Here is a 22,765-nt window from a genome sequence, read left to right on the forward strand (position 1 = left end):
ATATCTTAGCATGGTCGAACAACTATAACACAGGCCACAGGAACTTCATGACAACAAACATGGCGCTTGAGAAAGACGATATCGTTGACTTGATATTTAACGAGCTAAAGGACATCCTCAGATCCTCAAGAATTTTGAATTTGACCATCCTAAACTACATAGATAGTAGCTTCGGTCGCTCTATCCTCATCTTGATACCCATTGAACCAACGTACTTTCTCTGAGCTTTTGAGTTGCCATATAAGGTCATACCAAGAGCAGAAAGAACAGAAAACAGTGCTTCAAATCTGAGAATCGAAGTTGCAGGAGCAAGAAGCATGAAATCGAAGTTTAAATACTGGAGATTAGAATTACAAAAAACTTAAACCCAACCCACTAATCAACCAGTTCTCCAACCTAATTCCTATATCCATTGTTCATAAGTCTTATCCAATTTCATGTCCTATTTACGTCATACCCAATATCCCCAGTACCGATGTCCATCCGAACTCCTGAAATGTGACAATATAGAGAAAGGTTTCGTGATACAATTTCGTATCACAGTTGCAGCCATTATAGATATCGACTCCTCAGAGCTTGGCTGATAGTACTCATTCTACTTGCCATGCCACCTGCCTGCATGTTGCTTGCGAGTGCCTCTTCTAGTGCGCTTTGTGTTACGGACGCGTCTAAAATTTATGGGAGTCAGCTGATAGTTCTTCTCTCATTCGAATTCAGTCAACAGTTAGAGAAAAATCTCGTGACAGAAAGGATACTAAATTCGAGTTTAAAGGTAGTACGGGGTATCAATGAAATTTACAAAAGAGATGAACGGAAAACAAGAATAGGATAAGCCTCATGACTTGAAACTCTTAGTAAGTTGGGAAGACAGACCATCCAGATCACTAAAACTACTACCCATACTTGGTGTTCCCCCATCACTTCTCTCACTTTGTAACTCAGTTGTGCGACGAGGACTCAATGGACCAGTCAGCGGTCGTCTTCCTCCGCTTATAGCATCGTGTCTTTTGTTCACAATTGGGGCGGAAGAACTCGTGGAGGAATCAGATGTCTGCGATTCGACTGGCAATAGCTTCTTGGGGTGAGAGGGGGTTCGCCGAGAAAGATTGCGGGGGTCTCGAAGGGTGGCGGATGGATCTTGTGGGGTGGGAAGAAAAGCAAGTTCATCATCTGATGAGGGATCTTTGTTTGTTTTCTTGATAGAAGGGAAGCGTTTGTTGAGCAGGGTTGATTGAAATGGGTAAGCATCGTCATCGGAGGAATCCTCAGGAGAAGAGAGTTGTGCCGGTTGTGGAGAATTTCTAGGTGGATGGTCGATTGCCAATGAAGGCGGTCGTGATCGCTGCTTCGGTGAGAGAGATCGTCGATTCGTGGTGGCATGAGTTGGTCGCGAACTTGGTGCTACGAATGTGCGAGATTGAACAGTCGTTTCCCGAGATGATGTGCGAGAGAATGGCGGAGCTACTTGACATTAGATTTTGAACATATCACCGAGTTGAGATGAGGGATCATACCCATTGCGCGATTGGGGGTGTTTGGTACACTTCCATCATTTTTCGAGAATGGAGTACTCTTTCTGTTGGAAAGAGAGGATTGAATACGCGGGCCTGCTAGTTGTGAGCTCCTAAGCTGATGGGTTTGATGTGCCGCTTGCGAGTTACCTCCACCTCCAGAACCAGTTCTCTTCATTTCTTCTCCGCATGCTGGTTCAGATGTACTGTCTGGAACTGGCGATGGAGCCAAAGAGCCTTTAGATACCGTCGCTTTTCTCATCTGCTCGCGAACTTGTGAAAATTGTCGTTCGTAAAGCCATGCTACCTGCTGAAGAAGGAATGGAAGAGTGACCTCGAATTTCGTAGCTCTGCGAGTATGTTAGGATGTATTTGAGGATGCGCAGACGGAACCTACAATGCAGTCCCTATATCTGTTAGCAAGGCAATCCCAATAAACAATTCCAAGTACTTACAATCAACATCGCTGTTCTTTGGAGCTTTGAGCAATATCTTCCAGAGAGCCTTGTCTTTTCCTGCATCCCATTCCACCTGAAGAAGATAGTTATTAGTATAGTCTCTTTAATACAAGAGGATATTCCTTACAGCTGGAGGATCAACAAAATCACCCCGCGGAAATGGTAATTTTACAAACACAGTATAAGTGGGATCTGATTCTGGGTCTGGATGTGACATTGTCGTTGTGCGATGATGTAGTTAATGCGGTTGTTGCTTTCTCCATACCAAGTGCTCTTTATCGGAGATGGTCATGCACTAAGATAAAGCTTGTGGTCGCTGTAGTAATTGTGTAGGGTGCACCTACCACTATCGTTTCTTCTGAAAACACACCCTGTACAACCAAAATGTTTGTCAAGATGTCATTTGCCAGCGTGTTAGATCAACGCATTAAATGAGATTCCTTATAGAGTCTTGTGATCATTCAAGGCTTAGGAAGGTTTTCAAATGGACTAATAAGAGTAATCATCTATTGTTGTTTGCATGAGTGTTGGGTATATATTTTTCAATAAACGACCCAACGCCATCTCATACTCCGGCTTATGAAGGATTGAGTACCTTGTGTGGTTCAATCCCGGGCAACGCCCCATCCTTTTGCTTCTTCTTTTGCTTTGCGTACCCACCCACGGTCAGCTTATCTTATGTACGCTCTAGGGAAAGAATAATGTAGAGGAAAGAATTACGTTTCCTTTTTCTGTGGGGAAGATTTGTCTGATAATGGCAGACTTTTAGCAACCTCACCCCATTGGCCACAGCTTTGCCGAGATCTCCTTTTTTTCTCTTCAGTTGTACCGAACACAAACTACTAGCCTTTGGCTGTGGATATTGACATCGTTTTGTGCATTTGCCCTGAAATCATGAACGTTCAATCCTGTAATCTTCAATAGCGGTGCGGTCTCAAAAGATTGAATGAGGTGGCAAAGTAAAGGGCAGCTGTGGAAGCAGTCGAGCATTACATACATTGGACAGGAGCAATATGACAGTCCTTTTGACACAGGATCGGAATCTCTCATAAAGCAGACAAAAGTCTGATAGTGCAAGACTTTTGGGTGTAGAATATGCTTAAAATATTCGATTACTTGTGTTACATGTATGTTCGAGTGGTTGATACAAAAACATGGTGACCCCATAGCTTTAGAGAGAACCTTAGTTTTAATTTTGGACTGAATGATTTTCTTAACAGCCCTTGGCTATATCGATACTCAAACTCAACATAAATTCGTGTGCAAGTTAGTCCTAACGCTGCAGAGAAGCATGGTAAAGGTTGCGACATCATTTAGAGATCATTTTGCCTGGGATATCCAAGACAGGGAATCTGTCTAGAAGATTATTTGGAAAAATAAAAAGAGCTGCTCACTAGTCATGGCGGGTTGAATAAGTGGAAAAAATTTTGTGATTGGGATTTAGCGCTGCTATTGTTATTCCCTTGCTCTAATCTGTAGGATTATCTTTTACCTCAGACATGACTTTAAGTTTGATTAGGGCAATTTTCAGTATAGCACCCGTAGAGGTTTCAATTTAGTTAATAGATTACAGACAAAGCCAATCTCGATTGTCACTTAGTATTATATGTAAACTCCTTGGCCTATTTTCGGAGAGAATTGTTGCCTCTCACAGTACCACCAAGCATGGTCGATCACATGCATGATTTTGTTTGCGCAAGATTGTGAAGAACTTTCAGATTAGATGACAAGACATTACAGACTATACAATATAGATGACTATTGCCGTTTATGAGCAAACAGATGGCTAATGATGCTTATTACTAATCAAGACTAGATACAATCTTTGTAGAATCAATAATACTCTTCTAACTCCCTTCCAGCTTCCCAATGCTGCCCTCCTTGCCCCTGTTCATGCTTCTCACTTCTCCTCAAAACCCGATCATTTCAATCCATTCTGGGAATTGGTCCAAAGCTCTCTCCGCAGCCTCAGCAGATTTCAATTTCCTATCAAAGTACAAGGTATTTCGATTCCATATATTGGTAGATCTCCAGTAAGATCGCCAAACGAGTGCGCGTGGAGCCAAATTGATGCTTTCAATAATCACTCTCTTAGCTTTGCTGTCCCATTCAGCTCCCAAATCGAATGGAGAGGGGATTCGACTAGCTTGGAGAAGCAAATTTGCCTCTTTGGTGTCCAAATAAACCGAACTACCCTCGTAGGAATCTACAAAAGTATGTTCCTTACCACCGATGCGTGTAAACTCATAATCCTGATATCTTTCCTGCAAGATCTTCATATTCTGGATCTTGTTTGCGAACGTAGACGCGAGAAGAAATCGATCGGGAACACCGCTCGAAAGGACATCTAATGTCGGTGTCGTACTCGTGTTATACCCGGCGTTCTCGTTCTTCCAATAGGTATCATCCTCCCAAAAGAAATATTGATCTTTCAACCCGTTCCAGTTTCCAACTAGCTTGTACAGTTCGATTGGTGGGTATAATTGAGCCATTTCGATCTCAGTGACTGGGTATAATCGAAAAGGAAGAGATGTATCTACCAGGCTTCGTAATGGCACCTTTGATGGGTAGAGAGCTCTGTATGCAGCGTAAATCTCAGGACATGTTAAGCCAAGACTGGTAGAGCCCTCCCAGCCGAGTAGCCCCATCACATTGTACAGGATTTCTAGCGGAAGATCTCCGAGACGGCGATGAGTTTGGGTTGGCACTTCATTAATTAGCGCATGTCAAAATTTTAAAAGTAGATTTTTGGTTTTGCTTACCTTGTAACCAGCAACTAGTAGGGATGTTTCTCATCTTGGTAGATTTCTGAGATTGATTCTTTCGGAGTTGAGTTGAGTAGCGAGATTGGTGAACTTTCTTGGTTGATCTTGCTTTCCGAAATGGTTTGGAAATCTGAGTGAGATTGAGAATTTGAGAGAGGTTGCGATTGCTGGGGGATTCTAAGTGAGTTTATATGATATTAGACAAGGTACACTCTTTGAGGTGATGCCGTAGTAGACATTGATGATGATGTTAGCGCATAATTCAAAGTAAACCGTACCCTCAGAAACGTACCGTATTGATTGAGGACTTCATGAAATCAACCGTACCTTGAACTTATGCCTAGTTATCTGTCATGGTAGGGATTTAAGGCCTATATGACGGTTTTCATTCGTCTCAGAAATTATCTTTGTAACGGGACTGTAAGGATTAGTAAAAGCTCTGGGTTTGAGGGGGTGAAATGAGCGATCTTAAGAATACTAGCCGGTGAGGAAGCTTTGCAGAGGCCTGAGAGATTTCATGTAGGTATAAGAAATAGTTTGCATTTAGTTGAAAATCATGTATTTTAATATTAGACTAAAACCAATTTTAACATCTTTGAGACTCATTGTGACTCTTTCTAGTTATTCATCGGCTCATTTTTCTTGCCCCTCGTCCTAGGATTCGATTATGAGTAACCATTCCGAGAATGCACTCGAACCTATCTCAGCCTGGCGAGCTTCTTGAAAACTTGCATAGTTTCGACGGAACAGAAGGCAATTCTTCCAGTACCATCTTCAGTGTCTTCTATCACGAGCCACGTCTATAGTGCTCAAAATTACCTTCGTAGCCTCCTTCTCCCATCTCTCGACTCCTATGCTGTAAGAGTTAGGTAGAGGATGCATCTTGAAAGCAAATTTGGGATCTTTCTCTCGCGTGAGCCTACCGGGAGGCGAAGCTATCAAGGAGACATCGATATTTTTCTGATTGATTCTTGGATTTTTAAACCAGAAATGGTCCTGGTAACTTTTCCAGAGGCTATTTCGCAGCTTATCATTTCTCGCAATAATTTCTGGGGTATCATCAAGCGGAGTGGTGTTATATACAGACTTGCGGAGGAATTGAGCTGGTACTACCTGAGTATTGATATCGGAACCTTTGTCGCGCCCCCTTAGAGAATTCGGATTTCAACATGCATGTTGATGCCCATGCCAGGCTTCTAGCAACTGGAATAGCTGGATTTGAGCCGGTTCTCGAGGTTCACGATAAAGAGGAGGAGGACCTTTTTCAACCCATTCTCGCAACGATATCTGTAATGAGTATAAAAGTTTGTAGATTTCGTACATTTGCGAACAGGTCAAGCCAAGGCAAACTGAACCTGCCCAACCAAGATGTCCCATGATATGAAACTTGATGTCCAGTGGTATATCTCCGAATCTGCAATCAGATTAAAGTGCTATCGATGGATTAGCAAATATAGGCCTTGAGAAGTACATATCATTTAACCCACTTTCCTCAGGAAGGACATGGGGGGCCCCCTTTTCCTATTTCTACGCGGAATTGGTTCAAATTTCCCTTTCTTTCTCTTAGAGTATCAATTTCTAAGTTCTTCCGAGATGTGCTAGGAAACAAAAGTAGTCGTACTGATTAATCTACGCGGTTGGACTTTCGGGAGAAAGTAAATTTAGGCTCAAAATTTGTCAGCACCGAGATTTGATGTTGACACCTGCCAGAGCTTTTCGAATGGTTGTCTGGACAGGCTTGAATCTCTAGCTTGTCAATAAAAGGAGATAAGAATTTGCAACTCAAGTTTTCAATGATCTTATAGAAAGGTGTTTACTTTCTTGATGCTGTACATAACAGACCGTAATTAATCTAGAGATTGATAAAATTGAGATTAAAAGACATATGGTCACGCTGTATTACCCAGAGATATTTTGGTGACATGAATAGCGAGCGGTCAATCAGTCAATTGGTTACGGTACTCCATATTACACACCCTTCAGTCACAAAGGGACGTTCTTTCATTTGAATAACTAGTCATGAGATGAGAGTAATAAGATTTCGTGTTCTGCTTCATATTTCTTTTTGAGTCGACACCATGAACTTGTTGATGCAATGGTCAAATGTACGATGAAACTCAGCCCCCCTACGATATTGGTTTGAAAACCCGCCCTAAATTCCCTACCGATAGCTAAAAGCAGCATTTGTAGTGAACATGTTATTCTATCTGGCCCCAAGACTTTCCATCCCTCCACCATCACAACCTGTACTAACCCTCTAACTCCACTGGTCGTTCTTCAACGCCAAGCTCAGCTGCTTTCTCAGAAGGTACTGCTGCTTGCTGATTTGGTGCTTCATGATATATTGGAGATTTTGTCAAAGAGCCCGTAGGATGCTCTGTCAATGGTTGTGTTGCAGGATCTCTCTTATTTTTCCTTCGTTTGTACAGAAAGTATGCCAACCCAAGGACTGCGCAAAGTATAGCCACAGATGCAACAGCAATACCTGCTGCCAATCCACCACTAAGCTTAGTGTATTTATCCCTGTATATCGTATCAGCTGCTGTTGAACTCGCAATCGCTCCAGTGGCAGAAATAGATGTCTGAGTCGAGGAAACCGCGGAAGTGGAAAGTGTCGGAACAGAAGTAATCATGGAGGACGAGGAAGAAACAGCAGAGGCAGAAGTGGTAGAGGATGAAGTAGAAGTTCTAGAGGATGAAGCAGAATCTCCAGTGATGACCAAGAATGCTGGACTCGACACATCACGAGAGTCGGGGTTGAATGCAGGATTAAGGCTTTTGAATCGAAGAACGTATTTCGCGGTCTTGCCTAAAACACTAGTTGGAATATCGATTGTCCAGTCATGAGTACCGCTATCGTTGGCGTTGATATTCCCTAATAAAAGAAGAAATATCAGTACCATGGAGAGCCTCTGTAGTAAAATGGCAGGTCTTGCATAATTATACCTTCAAGTAACTGGCTGTATGCAGTCTTTTCATACTCCCACGATGTGACCCACAAATTCGTCAAGGTATCAAATTGATAGTTATCTGGCGCCCCAAACCAAGTAATCTGGAGAGTGAGACCTTGTCTGAATGTTTGTGAAAGATCTGGCTGGGTGCCATCAGGTACGACCCAGATTGAACCGAAATCTACAGCTTGCTGAGCTCGAACTGCTGAGAGGTAGAAGAAAAAGATGAACAAAAAAGCTTTGTAGACATGAAATTCCATTGCGAAGACGTGTATAGATTCAAACCTTCGATAGTCTTTGCTCGCTGTTATGGGAAGCACGATCTGGCTAAGTAACAAAAACATTAAGATTATCCATTCGGTTATGAAATTTCTTATTGGCGATCTCATGACTGACAAAGTGAATACGCTCACTTTGAGCAGTAGTCTTGGACAACAAAAACGATCTTCTTAAAGTCTCCAGCTACTTATAATCATGCGTATTCGACATCTTATTCCATTCTTTTACTTTTGAACGTCTCTGTATCTTAATACCGATATATCTTTTTGGGGACACTTTGCTTGCCCAACCGTTTATGTAAAGCTCTCATTCGATCAGATCTCGAATAGAGGTGAATATAAGCTGGTGATAGCCATGATATAATATCACATGGTGATTGGTACCCCTCAATAGTAGACCTCCGAGAGCACTGTAGAGCCGGTGTTGAGCTAAGTTACTGATAATGAGAGACTCAGTGGAAACTGGGTATTTATGGTTGAACCTGTGGCCTGGGTGACCTTCACGCCTTTTCATTGAAGAGCGTAATGGCTGTGGTCTGATACTGAGCTATCATTTCTGTTCAGATATAAAGTCTCTGTTACTCCAATTGATTATCGTGTTTATTCCTTGTAAAGGAATATCATGGAATTAATCTGAAATGGTCGTTTGGTAACTGGCCGTGAAGATTTTGAGATGTGGTGCTTTTGAGTAAGTGTAGATGATAGTGTTGTAATGATGTCAAACCGATGCATATATTGTAATCTTGAATGTAGATTCATCCAAGCTGGAGTAGTGTAACATCGGCTATACCTCTTATAAACGAGTTATCAACCCTTTGCCAGATGTTGAGAAATGGAATATTGTATTTGAACTAGTTGCACAGACAGCCTGAATGAGATTACACCTTTAACTGCCTTCGAGAACGCTATCTTCGATACACTGATTCGATCCAGCTTGGCTTTTCAGAGGGGATTAAACAAACATACAGCTAAATTGCTCAGTGAATGCTTAATAAGCTTACCAAGCGAGTTTACTACAATATCAGAGGTGTCTACAAATGATGATTTAATAGGAATCATAAACAAACAATACTAGGGATATCTACAAAGCTTTGACGGCCTAATATGCATGTAGTCATTGGAGCGGATGGCCAGAGCCTCTATTTGAAGATTCATTCTCTGATTGTTAGTTGATAAAGTTCTAGAACGCTTTTCTTGGTGGGCTTAGTTGTGGTTATTATATATCAACGAATAAAGTATTGAGGGGCTTGGAGGCCGATTACAAGCTTGACATTTTCCTCAATCCTTTAGACATTACTTTATCAACAGACAAGTACGATTGCTCAAATATACTCATCACTAAGGAACACAAAAATGATACTGATAAGAGTAGCTCTAAGAAAATATTAGTACAATTATCAGAGTGTAACATAATATGTTTCAAAGTCTATTAAAATAAGCGATTCATATTTAGTTTAATAATCTGCAAAAGTCTAATGTAGATTTAAATATTCAATACATCTGGTCTATATTGCTAAGAAACTCAATATCTATAAAGAATCTGAGCGAATCATTATGGTTATTGTTGGGTAACTCTTGATAACGAATACGGAGTTGGGATTGAATACATTGATCAAGTGTGATGAGATCTATAGGTAAATCATCTTATCGGATTTCAAGATCTCTCTAGAAACTATGCTAACTGTCTCGCAGAAGTAATAAGTTTCATTAGAATCCAGATATTACTGTCGGAGTATGGATGTTGTGACCAAAAATAGTGCATTGTATTTAGCTAGCGAGGTGCTAGCGCTTCCCTATGTAAGTATCAGATTTTCGTGGATAATAGTGATTGAGGACGACTACAACCATATTCTACACTTATCAACTAGTCTAATACTAGTAGTTACGTCTCACCTGGCTAATATCACAGGGAAGGCGATATTAGGACATTTGAATGTGTGTTAATAGACTTGCATGCAAGTTATTCAACTGGAAGCTAATCGATAATAAATAAGTAAATAAATTTTCTATTTGAGTTGAGCACGAGGTTCTATCTACTGGGGAAACATAATCTGCTGATATAAATCTTTGTTCACTGCTCTCCCTATTGCTCCCACTACATCCTGATCAACGCTTTTACGTGATGACTAGCTATCAAGCCAAGATGTAACAAACAAGTTCCTAAACAGCTGAGCGATCTTGGTTGTAGTGGGTGGAGCTGATTGCGGTTCTGCCGCTGTTGCTGTCTCTATTTTGAGTTATTATTACAATTGTATCAGTTACAAGATGATTTTCTGAACGTACCCATTATAATATTCCTCCTTAACAGCTTTGTGCTCTCTGTGACGCTCACGAGTATCTTGGAAGATGGCAGTCAAAGCATGAAGAATACTATGGATGTAATTAAGTTTTGTTGATCAAAGACCGTACCAGAGATAACTTACGTGCTAACAATAGCTGTGATAAAAGTCCCAAGAGGCAATTGGCATCCTGGGTCGTTGGCATAATCACTCTGCGCTGCAATCTTCTTCCTCTGGCCATAGCAAGGTCCAGCCTTCCCACCGTTCGGGCTCGTCAACACAGCGACAGCAATAAAAGCTCCCACAAAAGCTACGTCGAGCACAACTAGGATCCAACGAAGGAATTTCGGTCCGCCGTTTCGCATACATAGTTTCAACGCCATAATTGCAAGAGTGTAAGCAATGGCGGCAGCGAGGATACCTTCAATGGCCCCCTCTGCGTGAGAAATACTGCGATAGAGTTTATAAATCTTTCGGATGCGAATAGAGAAAACGATAAGAGACGCGAGGGCCGATAGGAATTGTAGGGTGCGGAGGATTCGTTGAAGGAGGGGGTAAAATTTCGAGTTGTGGAACCTGGATAAGAAGCCTGCCATTTTGAAGAACTTTTGATTGTGACTTGAAATTTACTTTGAATATAATAGTACAGATAGAGAGAACGAAGAAGAGCACTTGCACCTCTATATAGAATACAAGCTGCGATGAAAATGCAATGACGCAGCCATATTTTTAACCAAGTAACATGTAAATCATGAAAATATATCATTTACAAGTTGCTGTGTTTTGATATGCTGGCATATAGTTTGCCCTACTATTGGTAAAAATGACCTCACCTGGGTCTTGGTAAGTCGCGAAATCCAACTCCATCGGACCACTGATCTTGACGATACAACTATCAAGTCCAATAAAACAACTCCAGTGTGATTTCGAGAAGCATCCTGCTACCTCAGTGGCTGGAACACCCTAGTAGATACAGTATAGGAAATCGGGTGTTGTGTACCGACTAAACAATTACTTCGGGAAAGAGTATTATACGTGTATTCTCGAAAATCTGAATGCCCCTCGATTCACTCAGACGCTCGATATTCCTCTAGCTCTGACTAGGGAAGAGATTCAATGGTATTTGATGAAGTGTATCCTTTCGAGTCTGATCGTCAAAGTTCAATGATAATTGTGTTATGGAACTCTAAAGAGGCTGGAACTAGTAGACTTGCTTCTTGGCTATAATGAGGTGCCGAGCATGACACAAGAATGAGGACTATGGGGCAGCAAAATCCCAATATTTGAGTATACCGGAACATGACTTTGGTGTTGTCAGGTACCACGACAGCCTATGATTTTACGAAAAGAGGTTGTCATAATCCATGCCACAACAAGCATATTTTGCTACCGCTTCTCGAGCGCTTCTAACAATTAGAGCAGCGACATGGTTTCTCACCGCCTTTATCACGTGAATTATGACAGCCCCTTTCGAACATGGTAAGCTGCACCGCCACGAGAACCTACTTCAGACTCTCGGACCATTAGTTCCACGCAGTCAGATTGGAAGCTCGCGAATTGAGGTAACGTCTGCCAAGCCTGTGGCACATTGGGGCGGGTTCAAAGCTCCCCCTTGCTGAAATGTAGTTCTGGTGGCAATATTCTCATGTGCAGCCACAGGAAGATGCAGATTTTATACCATGGCTAGCATTGTTTGTGGAGGGCAACCGGGGACGAAGACCACTGGTGGATCGCGTCATACCTGCGATTCATTTGCGGAGCACTCTTGATCCAAGTTCTTGAAAGACCTGGTCCGGCTCCGACGATACTATAAGAAAATTTCCTGTCTAAAGGCCTTGAGAAGTTTTCAGTGCCATTAGCAAACACAGTATGGTTCAGTTGAAATTTAACGTGGTTTATCATCATGCGTGTCACCAATTTCAAGACACATAATTCTCCGCTTTGTTCCAACATTCCCACATTTAGCTTCGCCCAATCAAGTTTTAGAGGAGAGGCAAAAAGGAAGTAGCCATGAATGAATAACCTTTTGAATGAACAATTGTATGCTCTGGTCATACCTATAACTGCCAGGTAGAGCAATTGGGCGATACAAGTATTCCCAGAACGCAACATGAGGTCATGAGTGCTTGAGTGGTGGAGCGACCATCTTATGTGGTGAATTTCAACTATTTCGACTTTCACCATTATTCTTGTTTTCAATACCGCAAGCTTTTATATAGTTTCCAATCACACTCACCATAGCTTCACACAGATCCAGATCTATGTTAGATATGGATGATATTCTGACGACCTCAAGCTCGAACCAAGACTACGTATCCCAGGAGCAACCTCAACCTGACCAAAGGATTCCACTTCCTGACAAAACCTCTCCCTCTCATCCTCCAACTAATGAGGGACCTGAGTCTGGCTTGAGTGCCAGCACCCACACTCTGTTTCGACCACAAACTCCTGTGCAGATCGAAACTAGCCATGCGCAGGATGTGATGGATCAAAACTCTAAACAGGAAGTATACATTGATCAGATACCTGTGCAAAATCCGGAGACTCAAATCAACAGGACGCTAGCTCAGCAGTATTCCAAGAATCACGTTATGCGGAAGGAGGAGGAAACATTATCGGGGAATGTACATGCCAAGGCTACTCCTGCACCAATTTTAGGTGCGCCTACACACGACAATACCAATGGTTCCGGCCTTACACTCAAAAACAAGTTAGATGTAGTACTAGCTAGCGCAAAAGAGAGAGCAACCGTGATAGACTCAGATGCCGCGCAGGCACAATTCGTTTCTGCTAAAGCAGCCGTGAACACAAAACTGAAAGCGATAACGAACCTAAGCGTCCAAGATATCACTGAGCAAGTGCGGGAGAACCTTTCAGCAGATAGTCATGAGATAGCGCGCAAAGACTATGGTATTCGAGGTGCTGTACAACAGCCCCATGGTAGTTCCGTCAATAACATCAGGGATATCGGATGGCACCGACCTCTCACTGAAATTCCGGACCCATTGCTCGGAGGTCTACCAAATGGAAGACTGTTTTGGTTGATAAGGCGTTTCAATAAGGTAAGAGGAACACTAGCATATGGATAATATTCTAATTGGGTCAGGATGTATTTGATGTCCGTGCAGTCGACCTCGAAGTTTCTCGTGGACTTGATCTAAACGATGCCTGGTCCGACGAACACGCTGCAGACAAAGCTACTTTGCATCTCCAGCGGATGTACTTATCGGTGATACTAGGATTTGCTAGTCTTGGGAAACATGTTGCTAGACTGCGGTCATGGAAAGAAACTCGTCGAACAAGCATTTTCTGTGCTGTACGTTTTATCCCGGTGTCTTTATGAGTAGCTGCTTACAAGATATAAGGCATATTTTACAGCATGGGCTTTTGATCTGTTACTGCCCTTAGTGCTTGGCTGTCTGATTGCGCTAGTCTCTTCGAAACAGGCTCGTAACATTCTATTTCCTCCAGCTCCCCTAGCTCTGGTAAATATAGAAACTGGTGGAATCCAGAAACCTCAAGCTGGTCAACTAGGAACAAGCAATACTCTCACGGGCGCACCGGAAAAGCAAGAGGGTGAAGCTGCTGAAGAAGAAGCTTCTAATTTTGTAACTAACATTCATCACATGATTGAAAGAGCAATCGGAATGCACGAGAAGAACCAGAATGAGGGAGATCCACTAGAAAGCAAGATTGCAAAACCTATCAGAGATGCTGCGAAAGCTGTTCACTCGGCTGGAGTTGGTCCTGCAAATACCGAAAACGACGAATACCTGACTCAAAAACCCATGGAAGAAATGCTCTGGGACAAAGTCAGCCCAAAGCAGATTGAACCAATCATCCAGACAGTACCTCATATTATAGGCGAAATTGTCGACAATTGGGAGCGCTTCTCGAAGTAGGTGATATCATGATTCTGCTCTGTGACTTTCAACTAACCGTTTAAGCGCGATCTCACCCACCCCACCATTCTCAAAGATGTCCTTCCTTCGGATTGACGCTGTTTTAGTACCTGCATTTCTAATGTCACTATTTGTCAGCTACTATATGGTGTACAAAGGAATCGGTCTCTTCATTGGCTTTGGTGTTTTTGGCGATCCAATCTTGACACCAACTCTTCAGTGGCTGAACCAAAATTATTCTAATTGGAAAGAGCTTTTAGAGCCTAAGAAGTAGGTTCCTTCTCGTTCGTGGCTAGAAGGCGAAACTAAAATTGTGCAGTAATATTCTCCGTGGCGTTCCCACAAATAACCAGCTAACACTCACACTCCTGAGAGTTGGGGAGGCCAATAATACGCCCATCCCTCCAGTACAAACCTCTCACCACAACGATCGCAATGAGAAGCAAACCATTGATGAGGATAACATTCCGCTTGATGCCACGGATGCCGAAATCCAGCACGCCATTCAACCTTCTGGAAATATGGAGAAATCTCATCCGCAGGAAGAAGAGCAGAGCGAGGGCCCGAAGCATAAAAAGCTGGCCAAGTTCCTCCGTGCCCTGAAGTTCAATACCAAGGCATCTGTCGAGACAAAGTTAGCCGTCGACCATGTCAGAGCTAAGGCGGGTAACGAAAAAGCCAAAGGCCAAGTAGGCATTCTTCCCAAGGAGAAGAATCTGATTTACGCTGGCCCGAGCGAGTATACAGCTCGATATGATGGCAAGAAGGGCTGGCTCTATATCACGGGTACTTCTATACTATTCAGCCACGGAGAGCAGGGCAACAGATCGTCTCCAGTTGTCGAGATACCTTTTGCAGAAATCAAGCAATTGAAACGAGTAGCGGCATTCTCAGCCAAGGCTGCGGAATTAGCAGCTGATTGGGGAAGTGATAAAGATCTATTGGGCAGTGTGGAGGTTAATGGGTTGAATGATAAGACGTGGAAGTTTACGGCGCTACCGGAAAGGGATGAGTTGTTCAATCGCTTGGTTGCTATTAGTGGACATCGATGGGAGAATTTGTGAAGTAGGTGGTTGTGTACGATAGCAAGCGGGGCGTAGGAGCGGCGTTAGGAGCTTTAAGGGAAATAGGAAAATTCTTTTTGTGTTTGATAAAAGTAAGAATTGTATAACGTTACCGGATAGCGAGAGGTACGACGAGCCATCTGAATATAACAAGTAATGTAGAGATTGATATCGCGTGAATGTATAAAGAAGGTGTTGAGGGGTTATAGGGTAATGTGACTTATCGATGGCCGGGGCTAACAGGTGGGCCAATGATTAGCTGATCGATTGAGTCATTGAAATCTTATATCAGTCTAAGACTTTGTAGGACGAATACCGCCTATAATTTTAGCAACTCTATGTATCGTATTTTCACAGGGTTCTCTAGTGGTAGTTACTAATGATCAAGTGAATGTAAGGAGCTAGCTCTAGTATGAAAGTAACAGACAAGATGCAGGACAGTCATATCAGCCAACAAATTTTTAATACACATTATTTGTATCTAGGCCGGGGAGTTTTGATAATTTTTATGTCCTCGAGCTCGGGATGTCGATGAAATTGCGCGGTCGGGTAATTGATTAAGATGAACCGAACCAGTTTTAACCGGGTTTTGTCAACGAATTTTATACACAATATTTATTATTCTTGTGTCTGCTCAAAGATTTGCATGGAATGAGGAAGAGCAGTTTGATGACTATTATCATCCATTGAGGCATTCTACAAGCTATCAACCCCGAAATCAAACCCAATGGTTTGGTATGTGAATTTTCACTGAATGGCGAAGATTACGAATGAGGATGAATTTCAACCTAGACAAAAGATGCAAAAACGAGCGTAGGGAAAGTAGAATATATGGGCATTACTTGAGGATAGAGCCATAAATTCAAAGTGAGCATCTATCTATTCCCGCATGGAATCACACGCCAAAATGTTTGTTGACTAGACTTTTCCAGGTATGATATCCCGCACAAAGGAATGCATTCCTTTCTGTCCAAATATCAGACTCTCAAACTAAACCGCAATCCCGTGGAGCAGTTAAATGGTTGGGGAAACGGTAAGACGCTATGAATGATTGTTGGTTAATGTCATGAAGATTTGCTATATGGTTTGAACTTACAGGCGTGAAAGTGGTGGTTCTTGTTACCCTTGTCGTACTCGTGATTGTAGTTGTGCAAGTTGCCCTAGCTCTAATGATCCGTCAGTGAAATAAACAAATGGTTTTTTAATTTACACTTACGGCTCTTGAACTGAGGCGAGAGACAATGCCATCCCCAGATTTATCGTCGTGGTACTACCCGGACCAGTAATGTAAATCGTTGTCGTCAAATCTTGAGTACTAGATGCAGAGCCTGATGATTCCAAGCTCGAGTTCTCGATTCTAGAAGTTGAGGTTATGTTCTTTGCCAATAAACTTGTAGATACTATTTTTGTTGAAAGTATGAAAGTTCCGGGCGTGATAGTTATATATATGTTGGGAGCAAATGCTAACACGGCGGTCTAAAAATGTCAGCGTTGCCTGTGATCATATGTAAAAGTGCACATACTGAAGATACTACAGTGGAAACTGAGATGGCCTCAGTATAATAAGTTGGTATATATTCCGTATGGATGACCCAGACTTCAGTGACAGTTGTACACATTCGAACACCATCGGATGACAGTCCGCATATTTGAACGTGTATATCTGATGGATAATCTGCTGCAATTGACTGCCATGGAGCGGCATAATATGTTGTAACGTTATGAATATAGTTGTTTGTCAACGATGTACTTTTCTTACGCTTGTGCAGAGCCGAGACGCTGCTTGCAGGAGGTGCTGTGGTAGCCAACGAATAGCCGTACTGTGTAGAGAAGGTGACAATCTCATCACACTCAGAGACAGTATGCCTAGTAAAATATCCTGTTAAAATAGTTGAACATTTGGTAGTGATGATAGTCTGAAAAGAAGGCGAGCATGATGTAGTCCTTGCACCCGGCAAGTTGCACGTCTCGAAAACGGGAATTACTGAAGTGACATTCATCCCTTGAAAGGTAGGATCGGGTTGAATAGACTTTGTAGCAGGCCAAGGCAACGTATAATTAATCGAGGTTGTCCGCCCAGTGAGCCCTTCTTGGTAGGTTTGTCCGACACTAACATGTTTGTAGTTTTCTTGACCATCATCATCTGTCGACCTACTAGACGCGAGATGAGTAAGAGCCGAATTCCCATGTCTTCCTAGAACCCCGGTAGGTAGCACGCACAGCACCGGAGTAAGTAAACATAGCGTCAACATAATTGCTGGAGAATTTCAAATCAAGAAGAGAAAAAAGACTATTCAAGTCTGCAGGGGGAGAAAGAAAAAGTAAGAACGAGAAAGCGAAGAAGAATAAATCGTCAACGATTTACATGTATTGTAGCAAGAACATTGAGATGCATAACAACGCGCAAAACACGAAACTGAGTGGTATTTGAATGTTGGCGTTACTATAAGCCATAATTACCGTGGAATGTGAATGTGATGAGATTTGTTGATACCCAGGCTTCACTGTTGCTTAGCATTCGTAAGACTAGATCTTAGCATCATCATGAAATCGTTGGAACCTCATGCGTCTGGAACCTTGCAGAACTCGGATGCATACAAATGCAACTTTGCAATATATGGTCGATGATGATAAAATTGATGGCGGCACAGTGTATGTGGAAGAAAAGTGGTATTTTGTTTTGTTTTGTTTTGTCTTGTCGGATGAGTTGTGTGAACATTCCGGTCGCCGTATTCCAATGTCCCTCTCCACATCTACGAAGCTATCAAAGGCAACAAACAGTATAAGAATTTTCGAGTAAACACAAACCAACCCCAAGTATAAGACCAGTACGACGATTCAAAACACTATCAAAACATTGATGCAAGTGCGGGTTGTACCTGGATCGAGGTCAAATAGTTTGATTAATTATGCCTCCCAAGAAGCCGAAACAAAGTACAGCTACACCTGAATCTCTGTCTCCAAACTGGCCCCCCTTCAAACCTCTCATGCCACCTTCGAACTTGTCGTTCGAGACTATCGTTCCTGGTCAAATCATTACCATACCAAACTTCTGGACATCTGCTTTGTGTAAAAATTATGTCTCATTTTTGAAGGGGTTGCCTTTGACCACAACACCTGGCAAGCCTAAAAAGGGTGATGCTCTGAGAGTCAATGATAGATTCCGGGTTGATGATTGGAACTTTGCCGAACGGCTTTGGAGAGAGACAGGACTGAAGGAGCTTTTATGTGGTGAAATTGAGAGGGAATATGAAGAAGAGGGCGATGAGATGAGCGAAGGAGAACGAAGAGAGTTGTGGTGAGTGCTCCGCCGCTTCATCACGTCTGGTGAAGTACACCCGTTAAATGATGTTGACTATTATATCATACAGGGGAGGAGATGTCGTAGGTCTGAATCCCGCCATTCGGATATACAGATATACTAAGGGGCAGTTCTTCGATTGCCATTGTAAGTCATCCTTTTCTCACGAGTAACGAGAACTTCTGATTCTCATTTACCTTCTCAGATGATGAATCCAATCTTATTACACTTCCCACAAAGCCTGCGTCTACTCAAGCAAAGACAACCTGGACACTATTATTATACCTCACATCCCCAGCAACAGGCTGTGTAGGAGGAGAAACAGTCTTTTACCCTGAGGAACTTCCTAATAAGAAGTCTCCCATTGATAAGCCTGTTGTCATAAGCCTCGAAACTGGAATGATTCTATTGCACAAGCATGGAGATGATTGTATGTTGCATGAGGGAAGGGAAGTTACGGAGGGTGAGAAGTGGATTATAAGGACTGATGTCTGTATAAAACGTGTGACTAAGTCAACGTTCTCATAGCTACGAATTAGTACTGTACTGAATCTCATCAACCTACATTTATGGTATAAAATATTTATGCATTATTGGATACATTATGCAAAAATGCATTATTGAACTTGGCGGACCACCAAGATAAATCAATTCGGTAAACCTTCCCTTGTTCTCCGCATCAACTTTCTCACCCAATGCCTCCTGTTGGACGAGAGACAATGTGGTACAGCTAAGATTGCTTCCCCTCACCAATAACTGTATTCCATCACATACGAACGAGTTCATGGCACACAGAGGAATCCGTGGCTTACGATGCCACTTCAAGATCCATTGATTGCTTCCACACCGATACTCTGTCTACTAACACATAGCAACTAATAAGTTCACTTAGATACTTCATAACAAAAACCCCCAGGTTATCCCTCTCAGAAAAACAAGCCGTCCTCCTCAATTATGTTTTCCAAAGTATCTCTGACACGAAACTTTCTACGAGCTGCCAAGCCAGCCACAGTTCCACGTAGAGCTCTCATGACCCTTCCCTCGTTTTCGCTCGAAGGGAAGACTTGTGTTGTCACTGGCGCTGGAAGAGGAATTGGGAAAGAATGTCTTACTGCTTTTGCGCTCAGTGGTGCCCGCGGGGCCTGTGTTGACCTTACCCGCTCTATTGGCGAGGAATCGATCGATCGCATCAAATCGAGTATTGAAACCACGAATCCCTCCTACAAACCCGACCTCCGTGCTTATGGATGTGATGTGGCATCAGAAGAAGCAGTACAAAGAACATGGGCAGAGATTGTCGAAGATTTTAGACATGTCGACGTAGTTGTTACAGCTGCCGGCATCGTTGAGAATTATGAGGGAGAGAAATATCCTTACGACAAATGGAAGAGAATGGTGGACATAAACCTTAACGGAAGTTTCTTGTTCGCCAGAGAGGCAGGGAAATACTGGATTGAGAAAAAGTCCAAGGGAAGTTTGATTCTAATATCGTCGATGAGCAGCATGATTTGTGTCAGACCACAAAAGCAAGCGGCGTATAATGCTGTAGGTGTACTTTTCGTTCACAAATAGACCCCCCTGCTACCGAAAAGTATCAAAAAGATCATCACAAAGTCCAATGCTAACACGATAAAGAGCAAGGGAGCTGTCTCGATGCTTGGTAAGAGTTTGGCCACAGAGGTAAGAATCCTGGTATCTTGCTCCCGAAATAAAACTTATCTGAATTCAGTGGGGACCCTATGGGATTAGAGTCAACAATCTATGTCCCGGATATGTAAAAACAGACCTTATAATCGATCTTTTGGAAAAGGAGGGGAAACACATTGAAGAAGATTGGGTAAAAGATATACCCATGGGGCGTCTCAGTCATCCAAGTGAGTTACAGGGAACGCTCGTCTATATGGCCAGTGATGCATCGAGCTATTTGAATGGCTGTGATCTTGTGAGTTCAATATTACACGGATCGTATATTCACGCGTGCCTCTCACTAATCCTCGTAGGTCGTTGACGGTGGATATACCTGCTATTAATTTCATGAAGTCATTCAGGAAAATTCTAGGTCACTTTAGTACATCATCAGAGTTCTATCAATTTTCTACGTTGTCTTCAAACCAAGAAGCTTCTATTGATGCTATTCTGACCAAGTGCACGGATTGTGATCTGACAGAAGTCCGTAAAGTAGTTCTTTGCCCCGCATGACAAAACGTTTCGCGTCTCAGCTATGTTCCTTTCTCCAAATTAGCCCACCTCGAGCCCACGTAATTCTTTTTGTTTTACCAGATATTTGTTGCAATTGATTCGTCCAAATCGACCAATTGCGGAGAGTGAGCTTGATTTTCACTTCTGCTACAAGCACCTCAACATTCCTCTTCGCCCTGTGCCAAGCGTTGGCCTCGGCTATCGTTCCTTCAGCTCAGTATTTCATATAAAGGTACCATGAGTGGAAACTTTAACTCTTCTAAACGATTTCACACGATCTGCTTTTCTATGATAACGACATCGCACTCCAATACAAGCCCTTAAACCTTTAAGTTCCTAATTTTACGCCACACAGACAGTCATTCTACCAAGTGTCTGCTAAATAAACCTCTCGACTTATAAATTCTAAAACACAACTGCCAAAATGCGCCTCACCAATGTTATCGCTGTAATCTTTGCATCTTTCGCGTCGGCCCGTGTCATTCCAGCATTCTTGACGTCTCCATCAACCGAACCTGTTACGACGAGAAGCATTAGACATTCAACAACTGTAGCACGCAGTGTTCCTGAGGCGGACACGCTGTAAGGATATTGTTGAAAGGAGGAATGGGTCGATGGTCACTGTATTTTTCCCATACCGTTAGCTGGTCTATCGGCCTCTTGTTCATTGCAAATACAGAGCATGGAGGAGTGTGTGATATCACTGATGAGTGATATGTGTTTGGTAATGGGTCTGGCAACGTACGGGCTACAGTCGAGGAGTTGAGGGCGAAGGATCAGGATGAAGGAAGTCCAATGGAGGGTCTGAGCTGGTTGTCATACCCTGGAAAGCCTCTCTGGAAGTGGATTTCCGGAAAGATGACTATCTTCGTATTTTCAAGCATTGCAAATGGTTACACATCTAATTTTGTCTTGATATGTGATCGTGAAATTTCCCATAAATAACTTCATCTTGATTTGACGAAGAGAAATCGGTTTGATGCTAGGCCCTCCCCCTGTCAATGCTTCAGAGGACAGTCAATCATACACCCTCTGGACTGTGGATAGTGGCACCACTGATAATACTGCGCCGGATCTGTCTTCCACTTGAATACTATCATCATATAGCGAGAGTATCATGAACACATACACAGCTTCACCCAGAACTTATCAATGTAGTGAACTTGTGACTATGATTAATCCTTCTCATGAACCAAGCTGGTGGTTTCTTACTACTGGTCCATGCCCACGCTCCCCAGGTCGATTATGCCGTAATATCGGACCATGGGGTCCCATTCCCGGCCTTTTCTTTTCTTTCTCTTCATCCACCTGCTCGCCAACAGCACCATCACGATTTGCTCTCCAAACACCACCCTCCTCACCACCAAACTCTTCTTTCTTCCACACTTCCACCTTTTCCTTACATTCCTCCAGGGCTTCTTCACCTGCTCTCCAAGCTGCTTGGCGATGTGGCGAAGACACTGTAATCAAAATGCTTTCCTCTCCGATAGGCACAACTCCCAATCGATGAATCATGGCAATGGATGTCAATGAGTGTTTTTGAACAATTGCTTTACAGATACTGAGCATAGTTTGTAAGGCCCGTGGCTCGTATGATGTATATTGAAGTTCTTTTACTGGTTTTCCTCCAAAATTGTCTCTGGTAGTACCTACGAGTTTTTCAGTACGACACTTCGAGATCAGTATCTATCTCGTTGATATTACCTGCGAAAAGAACGATGGCTCCGGCCTTTGGGCTTCGGACTTTGTCCATCATAACTTTAGCATCGAGATACTCGTGAGTTAATGCCACATAGCAATTATCTTCGCAAATCTCTTTAGCCATGATTTCAAGATCTTTGAGATAACTAAAATTTCGTGATCCAATGGTAAGAGGAAGGCCTCTAGGGCTGCGCTAGGAGTTCATATGGTGGGGGTACCTACCTAGGTAGCCTTCTGTATTGTGGCGTATAGTGGGGTCAGCCTTGCTTGTTTTGTGGCTCAGAGCTGACCTTCCAAAAACACCCAGCCTTGATTTAACAAACATTAATAAATTCACAATCGACTCACTAACTCTA

At 42.7% G+C, this 22,765-nt stretch overlaps 9 protein-coding genes across 9 annotated transcripts; 3 read left to right on the forward strand and 6 right to left on the reverse strand.

Annotated features, from left to right (window-relative positions):
* Positions 1-552: 552 nt before the first annotated feature.
* On the reverse strand, positions 553-2,186 carry EAF01_009084 (uncharacterized protein; the record flags this gene model as incomplete). The annotated part of the gene is made up of 7 exons (XM_038917340.1): positions 553-668; positions 874-1,461; positions 1,515-1,607; positions 1,662-1,861; positions 1,909-1,918; positions 1,967-2,042; positions 2,097-2,186. 7 exons carry the CDS (start codon positions 2,184-2,186, stop codon positions 553-555), a joined length of 1,173 nt encoding a protein of 390 aa, XP_038766945.1.
* A 1,693-nt stretch (positions 2,187-3,879) lies between these two features.
* On the reverse strand, positions 3,880-4,765 carry EAF01_009085 (uncharacterized protein; the record flags this gene model as incomplete). The annotated part of the gene is made up of 2 exons (XM_038917341.1): positions 3,880-4,676; positions 4,732-4,765. 2 exons carry the CDS (start codon positions 4,763-4,765, stop codon positions 3,880-3,882), a joined length of 831 nt encoding a protein of 276 aa, XP_038766946.1.
* A 2,218-nt stretch (positions 4,766-6,983) lies between these two features.
* EAF01_009086 (uncharacterized protein) lies at positions 6,984-7,945 on the reverse strand (the record flags this gene model as incomplete). Its single annotated transcript, XM_038917342.1, has 2 exons — positions 6,984-7,609; positions 7,681-7,945. The coding sequence occupies 2 exons, from the start codon at positions 7,943-7,945 to the stop codon at positions 6,984-6,986; spliced, it is 891 nt and encodes a 296-aa protein (XP_038766947.1).
* Positions 7,946-9,946: 2,001 nt separating this feature from the next.
* EAF01_009087 (uncharacterized protein) lies at positions 9,947-11,000 on the reverse strand. Its single transcript, XM_038917343.1, has 3 exons — positions 10,387-11,000; positions 10,247-10,333; positions 9,947-10,190 (listed from the first exon to the last, which is right to left on the reverse strand). Exons 1-3 carry the CDS (start codon positions 10,836-10,838, stop codon positions 10,124-10,126), a joined length of 606 nt encoding a protein of 201 aa, XP_038766948.1. The 5' UTR covers positions 10,839-11,000; the 3' UTR covers positions 9,947-10,123.
* Positions 11,001-12,512: 1,512 nt separating this feature from the next.
* Positions 12,513-15,344, forward strand: EAF01_009088 (uncharacterized protein; the record flags this gene model as incomplete). Its single annotated transcript, XM_038917344.1, has 5 exons — positions 12,513-13,304; positions 13,349-13,558; positions 13,608-14,140; positions 14,190-14,414; positions 14,464-15,344. The coding sequence occupies 5 exons, from the start codon at positions 12,513-12,515 to the stop codon at positions 15,206-15,208; spliced, it is 2,505 nt and encodes an 834-aa protein (XP_038766949.1). The 3' UTR covers positions 15,209-15,344.
* Positions 15,345-16,053: 709 nt separating this feature from the next.
* EAF01_009089 (uncharacterized protein) lies at positions 16,054-17,460 on the reverse strand (the record flags this gene model as incomplete). The annotated part of the gene is made up of 4 exons (XM_038917345.1): positions 16,054-16,249; positions 16,305-16,374; positions 16,425-16,684; positions 16,732-17,460. The coding sequence occupies 4 exons, from the start codon at positions 17,458-17,460 to the stop codon at positions 16,223-16,225; spliced, it is 1,086 nt and encodes a 361-aa protein (XP_038766950.1). The 3' UTR covers positions 16,054-16,222.
* Positions 17,461-18,117: 657 nt separating this feature from the next.
* EAF01_009090 (uncharacterized protein) lies at positions 18,118-19,054 on the forward strand (the record flags this gene model as incomplete). The annotated part of the gene is made up of 3 exons (XM_038917346.1): positions 18,118-18,506; positions 18,580-18,656; positions 18,715-19,054. 3 exons carry the CDS (start codon positions 18,118-18,120, stop codon positions 19,035-19,037), a joined length of 789 nt encoding a protein of 262 aa, XP_038766951.1. The 3' UTR covers positions 19,038-19,054.
* Positions 19,055-19,463: 409 nt separating this feature from the next.
* Positions 19,464-20,539, forward strand: EAF01_009091 (uncharacterized protein; the record flags this gene model as incomplete). The annotated part of the gene is made up of 4 exons (XM_038917347.1): positions 19,464-20,054; positions 20,145-20,189; positions 20,239-20,451; positions 20,510-20,539. The coding sequence occupies 4 exons, from the start codon at positions 19,464-19,466 to the stop codon at positions 20,537-20,539; spliced, it is 879 nt and encodes a 292-aa protein (XP_038766952.1).
* A 1,354-nt stretch (positions 20,540-21,893) lies between these two features.
* EAF01_009092 (uncharacterized protein) lies at positions 21,894-22,533 on the reverse strand (the record flags this gene model as incomplete). The annotated part of the gene is made up of 2 exons (XM_038917348.1): positions 21,894-22,357; positions 22,413-22,533. The coding sequence occupies 2 exons, from the start codon at positions 22,531-22,533 to the stop codon at positions 21,894-21,896; spliced, it is 585 nt and encodes a 194-aa protein (XP_038766953.1).
* Positions 22,534-22,765: the final 232 nt, after the last annotated feature.

Source organism: Botrytis porri (assembly GCF_014898465.1).
Source record: "Botrytis porri strain MUCL 3234 chromosome Unknown BPOR_013, whole genome shotgun sequence".
In the NCBI taxonomy this organism is placed as follows: domain Eukaryota; kingdom Fungi; phylum Ascomycota; class Leotiomycetes; order Helotiales; family Sclerotiniaceae; genus Botrytis; species Botrytis porri.

What these genes read in the sequence shown, in the direction of transcription:
- EAF01_009087 (XM_038917343.1), bottom strand. Translation starts at nt 10,838, where the DNA reads ATGGCAGGCTTCTTATCCAGGTTCCACAACTCGAAATTTTACCCCCTC. An exon ending in ATCACAGCTATTGTTAGCAC is followed by an intron (nt 10,334 to 10,386) that starts GTAAGTTATCTC and finishes TTACATCCATAG; the next exon opens with TATTCTTCATGCTTTGACTG. An exon ending in AAGGAGGAATATTATAATGG is followed by an intron (nt 10,191 to 10,246) that starts GTACGTTCAGAA and finishes AACTCAAAATAG; the next exon opens with AGACAGCAACAGCGGCAGAA.